Raw genomic sequence first — 6000 nt, 5'->3', positions numbered from 1 at the left:
GTGGGAGCAAGGTGTGGGTGAATTGGAAATGCATGCAAACAGGGATTATCAGTAATTAAACTGCGATGGGGAGTAAATACCAGGAGAGGCGGTTCAAACTTTCTTCAGCTTAGAAGCAAGTGGCAGGTACGACAGGGTGGGGATTCCCAGGTTTGGGGGGTTATTTACCAGAGTCGGGATACAGACAGGGTGAGACCAATTCCGCAATTCTTTCTATCTGAAAGACACCCACTCTGATCAGGGATTGACTTTCTGATTACTGTTTCAGTTCCGGGGGACGGATGATTTCCGAGACAGTCTTTCCAGAGGAGCGTTGTTCCGGATTGATCACGGGCTGGATGAACGGTAGGATCAGGGTTTACATCTGTGGAGCTTAGTTATTTTTGACGACTGAGAGACCGTGTGCATTTTACAGTGTTGATTAACCGCATTCTAGGTCCCCATCCCAGTGTGGAAGAGGGGGAGGTCACCAGAACCGTCTGCTTCACCTGGAGAGAATTTACCTGTTATTGGCGAAGGGAAATCAAGGTGAAAAACTGCTGCCGTTACTTTGTGTATCAGCTGAAACCGACGCCCATCTCCAGCGCCGTGTACTGTACAGGTAGGTCACCGTTCCCTTGTCACACTGAATAAGGGTACTGTGGCGTAACTGAGGGCGTCCCAAGTGACCAACATGTACAACCAGGCTGAGTTTTCCAGACAGCTGCCTGGAGTGTGGACATGTCATATCCTGCAATGTGAGATGGTGGGAATGAGGGGAGAGAGACTTAGGAAGAGGCCTTGGGGAGGTAGGGGGCTCCGAGGATCAGTCAGGTAGGGAGAGACTGAGGGACAAGGAGGTAGGGAGAGACCGAGGGACAGGCAGGCAGGGGGAGACCGAGGGACAGGCAGGTAATGAGAGACCGAGGGGAGCGGGAGGTAGGGAGAAACCGAGGGACAAGCAGGTAGGGAGAGACCAAGGGCAGAGGGAGTTTGGGGGAGACCGAGGGTAGAGGGAGGTAGGGAGAGACCGCGGGAAAATCTGATAAGGAGAGACCGCGAGGAGAGGAAGTAGGGAGAGACGTGGGGGGGGGGGATGAGTATAAAAGAAAAGTAGAGGAGAAGGAGATAGGGAGGGAAAGGCCGAGGGGAGAAGGAATTAGGGAGAGTCCGACGGGAAATAGAACAGGCCAATGACGGAGGGGAGAGGGTGGTAAGGAGAGACAGAGCGGAGAAGGAGAAAATGAGATACCGAGGGAGAGAGACGTGAAGAGAGGCTGAGGGGGTGGAAGAAAGGGAGGGACCAAGGGGAGTGGCCAGTAGGGGAGGTCGATAAGGTGGTGTGGTCGGGAGACACTGAGTGAGAGGTATGGAGATAATGAGGGTACTGGGAGGCAGTGGAAATAGAATAAACAACGGGGAGACGGCAAAGTCAGGGTTGGAAGAAGGGCAGATATATCGGGGAAAGGCGAAGAGCAGAGTAGCAGCCGCAGTGGATATGGACGTGCGGAGAGTGACGGGAAGGGATGGACAGTGAAGAAGGAAGCGGCTGGATATGGTGTGAAAGTGAGAAGGGCGGAGATGAGCGATTAGATAATGTGGTGTGGACTGTTTTCCAGGATAGTGTAATATCGGAGTTGAAAATGAGACGTATGATGTTGGTTGCATCACCCACCGCGTGTCCCGTCCCCTGAATTCCTGTCCGATTATGATGACCTATTTCGGTATTGCCACACTTCCTTGTCTCTGTTCGTTCATTACAGCCCCGGAGACGGCTACGACGGAAGAGGCAAAACTAACTGCGACTGAACCGTCAACTGCCCCAAATGAAGAGCCATCCTTAGGTACCAGGGCTTGTGTCTGTTACGGTCATTGGACATCTGTCACTCTGTGGCTCGCTCACTCTCTCATTCCCTCTTCCGTCCTCTCCGTTTGCTTTAGAGCAACAACCAGGTGAAATTTCTTCCGTTTGTGATGAATCAGTGACATTTTATGTCAAATACCTGCTTATATTTACAGTGGAGGTTGATCGCTCCTTGATTAGGAGCAGAGCCGAAGATTACAGGGAAATTGCGGGAGAATGTCTTTGAGAGCGATAATAAGTCAGTCACAGCGCATTGTTTGTTTCATATTTAAACCAGCCCACTGCACAGCACACTTGTGTGTCCTTCCAACTCGGGCCCTGAGCCCCTGCCTCCAAACATCCTCCCAGAATCAGAATCAGGGTCAATACCTTGTGAAATTAGCCGTCATGTGACAGCGGTACTCAGTGATACAGCATCCAAACATCCCGTATACTACAGTAAACAGAAATGTATTTCTAATGTACAAATATTCAGTTAAATAAACACTGCAGAGTGAGAAAAACAGTAGAAAGGTGGAGTTCATTGGTTCAATGTTCATTCAGAAATCCGATGACAAATGGGGGTGAATGAGGAGAGAGGAGGTAGGGAGGAACCGAGTGCAGAGGTAGTGAATGAGAGATCGAAGGGAGAGAGTGGTCTGGAGAGACGGAGGGTTGACGGAAGCAGAGGGAGAAAAGCTTAGGAAAACTGGCCAAAGGAAGTGTCAGGCGGGGTAGGATAAGTGAAGATAGAATTAAAGAGTGAAGGAGAGTGCGAGGAGGGAGGGTGGAGAGCATCTTTGTGCTCTCTCTTTCTCTCTCACTCTCTGTCACTGCCTATCCCTCTCCCTCTCCATTTCCCTTTCCCTTTCCCCTCCCCTCTCTCTTCATCATTCTCTCCCTCTGATTCTCCATCTCCCTATCCCTCTTCCTCTCCTCTCCCTCTCCCATATTCCTCTCTCTCTCTCTCTCTCTCTCTCTCTCTCTCTCTCTCTCTCTCACCCTCCCTCCACGAATGTGCAGTGAAATAAGCGTTACGTGTGTGTGTGTGTGTGTGTGTGTGTGTCTGTATCTATTCCGTTTCCGTGGAACCAATCCGTTTCCCGACATGTGTCGGTAATTTTTAACCTGAGCCCGAATACAGAGACCTCATGTCACTGAAGGAGGGACTCATTGGCTGTGGTGTGGCATGTTGTATGGCTGAAGAGATTGTGGGAATGATTGCGGAGTGAGAGGGATGGTCTGGGTTACGTTTGGTAAGGCCTGACGGAGACTGATAAATTGAGTGAATTCGGGTGGTTTAAAGCCAATCGGGTGAAAGGGCCTGATTCCACGATATTTTACTCCATGTGCCTGTTCTCCATGTGGTCATAAGCCTTCATTCTTCATTAACACACAATACCAAATACCAGGAACTCTATTCTTCTGCAGCAATGAATATGTGCCGCTCTAATCCAACATGTGGATATCACTGGTATAATTCCACATGTGTATAACACATTGCAATCCAGAGAACTGGGAAATCTCACACTCTATGTTTCTTCCTCTCTCACTCTGGATTCTTACAACTTTCTCTTCACAATTCAGTCTCTTTTTCTCATTCACTCTCTGTCACTATCACTTTTCATCGCGCTCAGTGTCGGTCTCTCCCTTGTTGTTTGCCTCTCATTTCTAACACGACATGCTCTCTGCCTTACTCCCCCTCTCCCTGACCCCCACACGAACCCGCCTGCCGTCATCTCAGACTCGTCCTACCCCTACCGTGAGCAACACCGGCTGACAGTGTACGTGATGAGGTCGGGTAGGCGGATCCAATGTCTCAGACGGTGCTGGAGGGGGAGGGGATTGCGCAATCGAGGGGACAGAGACGACGGAACACATGCTCTGAGCGGTACTTGACCCGAGAGTGATACCATGTTGACACAGGGCTGTTTTCTTTAGAGGAAGAGGACAAGTGGATTGAAGTGATCGTGGCCGCGAGTGGCGGCATGACTGACGAAGAGGTGCGGGAAGCCACTCGGCACAAGGTGAGAGAGCGATCTGAGCGTTCTATGGTGGGGTGAGGAGGAACGCTGGGGCCCATATTCTCTCCTTCGCTTCCCATTACGTCTCCTTCTTCCTCTCTCCCTCCTCCGTGTCTCTCTTGCTCTCTCTCTCTCTCTCTCTCTCTCTCTCTCTCTCTCTCTCTCTCTCTCTCTCTCTCTTTTCTCTCTCTCTCTTCTTTCCATTCTCTCTACTCTCATACACCTCTTTCCTCTTACCTCCCTCTCTCAGCTTCTCTTGCTCCCTCAAAACCCCTCAACTACCTCACCAAGCATTTACCTTCCTCTACGCAGCTCCAGGAGATGTTCGGTGATCCAGATCCTCAGCTCGAGCTTGTGCTGTGCATGTCGGAGATTCCGGAGGAGTGAGGGGCGACCCATCAACGAATGAAGAGGTCTGCAGTTCCATCTCCCTGACGCTTCACACCCTCTCCCTTACTCTATCCTGCCTTAAGCCAAATATACTGTCCACAGAGCCTTAATACTAGTTGAACTTCAAGATGTTACTACATTCTCCTAATTCGCTGTGTATCGCAGCCTGCGTGTTTTTAGTTGGTCAAAATATGAAGTATTATCCCATTGAGTAGTGACAGCAGAAGCCTGGAGTCACGGAGTATCGTGGGTATGGTCACCGTACACACTACAGTGTGAGACGTTAAATACATTCCACAGTGTATGGTTCCCTGTACGGAACGACACCACTCACTACAGAACTGGGTCAGTGATGGGCGTCACACACTTTCCACCGTGTTTCGTGCCCTGTAAACACGGACACCCCGCACAACAGCACTGGGTCAGTACAGAACGTCATTCGCCTTCCACAGAGTATGATCCCTGTGAAAGCCGACTCACCTCACTACAGGGCTGGGGCAGTGTGAGAGATTACACACCTTCAACAGTGTCTGGTTCCTGTAAGCAGCGACACCGCTTACTGCAGGACTGGGTCAGTTCGAGACACACACCTTCCAGAGTGTATGGCCCCGATAAACACCGGAATGAGTCAGTGTGAGAGGTCACACACTTTCCACGGTGTATGGTCCCGATAAACACCGGAATGAGTCAGTGTGAGAGGTCACACACTTTCCACGGTGTATGGTTCCCATAACCACCGACACCCCTCACTGAAACATCGGATCAGTGTGAGACACACATCTGGGCTTACAATACATTTGGAAAATTACGTGACGTCGGGCTTCATTGCTTTAATTTATTGCCAAAGATTTGCTGTTAACTACTTGATTGATTTGAAATAATGTGTAAAATAATGAATACCGCTTTGATAAAAAGCAAAACCGTGAGGTTGTCATGAGGTATGGATGTAGTGTGTAACGTCTCTGGACCTCCGGATGTCTGCGGAAAGCATCCTGTCCACACTTAACAGACATCTATTAACACACGCACACCACAGGACACTCCTGCACATATCCACCCTTATACATCTGTGCCTGAAGCACTCTCATTGTCCATCACTCCGCCTGACGTTCCCCCATTCCCCATCTCTCCCTCGGTCACACTCATTCCTCTTTCCTCTCTCTCACTACATAGCATTTTCCATCTCCCATTCCATTCCATTATATTTTCACTCTGTCTCACACTATCTCCATCTCATTCTCTCATGTGTCTCTTCTCTATGCTCTGCATTACTACGTCTCTCCTTCGCGGACCATAACCCAGCGAATCCCCTCCTCTAAGCTAGCGACTAAGGCTGCACAAAACACTCCAGCTGAGGCCTGACCCATGTTTCACAAAGTTATGATCGACGACAGATCAGATTCACCAGGATTGACGGACTTACTGAGAGACTGGACAGGTTAAGAACGTTTTCCGTGGAGATACGGAGGCTGACGGGTAAAGTGAAATGCTAAGCCACTACAGAGCATGCGTCAGGCTGCACTTGGGAGTGTTGTGTGCCGCTTGGAATCTTTATCTAAGAGGGATGTTTTGACATTGGAGATGCTCAGTTGGAGGTTCAGGAGAATAATAATCGGAATGAAAGGGTTAACATATAAAGGACGTTTTATGGCTCTGCGCCTGTACTCAGCGTAGAATGAAGGAGCTCATATCATTGAATTATTGGTCTTTCAAGTGCCTAGGTAGAGTATGTGCAGAAAATGTTTCCTGTATTTTGTAAAACTA

General features: G+C 49.5%; 1 protein-coding gene across 1 annotated transcript; it reads left to right on the top strand.

Annotated features, from left to right (window-relative positions):
• The first annotated feature begins 294 nt into the window (after positions 1–294).
• Positions 295–4339, top strand: LOC132387747 (pancreatic secretory granule membrane major glycoprotein GP2-like). The gene is made up of 5 exons (XM_059960110.1): positions 295–345; positions 437–601; positions 1743–1823; positions 3764–3849; positions 4159–4339. The coding sequence occupies exons 1-5, from the start codon at positions 339–341 to the stop codon at positions 4231–4233; spliced, it is 414 nt and encodes a 137-aa protein (XP_059816093.1). The 5' UTR covers positions 295–338; the 3' UTR covers positions 4234–4339.
• The last annotated feature ends 1661 nt before the right edge of the window (positions 4340–6000 follow it).

The sequence above is a fragment of the Hypanus sabinus genome, unplaced genomic scaffold, assembly GCF_030144855.1.
Source record: "Hypanus sabinus isolate sHypSab1 unplaced genomic scaffold, sHypSab1.hap1 scaffold_217, whole genome shotgun sequence".
In the NCBI taxonomy this organism is placed as follows: domain Eukaryota; kingdom Metazoa; phylum Chordata; class Chondrichthyes; order Myliobatiformes; family Dasyatidae; genus Hypanus; species Hypanus sabinus.
This window is presented reverse-complemented; position numbering and strand designations above follow the sequence as displayed.

Bases quoted from the DNA above. Each gene is read 5' to 3' on its own strand.
- LOC132387747 (XM_059960110.1), top strand. The intron at 602-1,742 runs GTAGGTCACCGT...CGTTCATTACAG, and splicing joins CAGCGCCGTGTACTGTACAG to CCCCGGAGACGGCTACGACG. The intron at 3,850-4,158 runs GTGAGAGAGCGA...TCCTCTACGCAG, and splicing joins GGGAAGCCACTCGGCACAAG to CTCCAGGAGATGTTCGGTGA.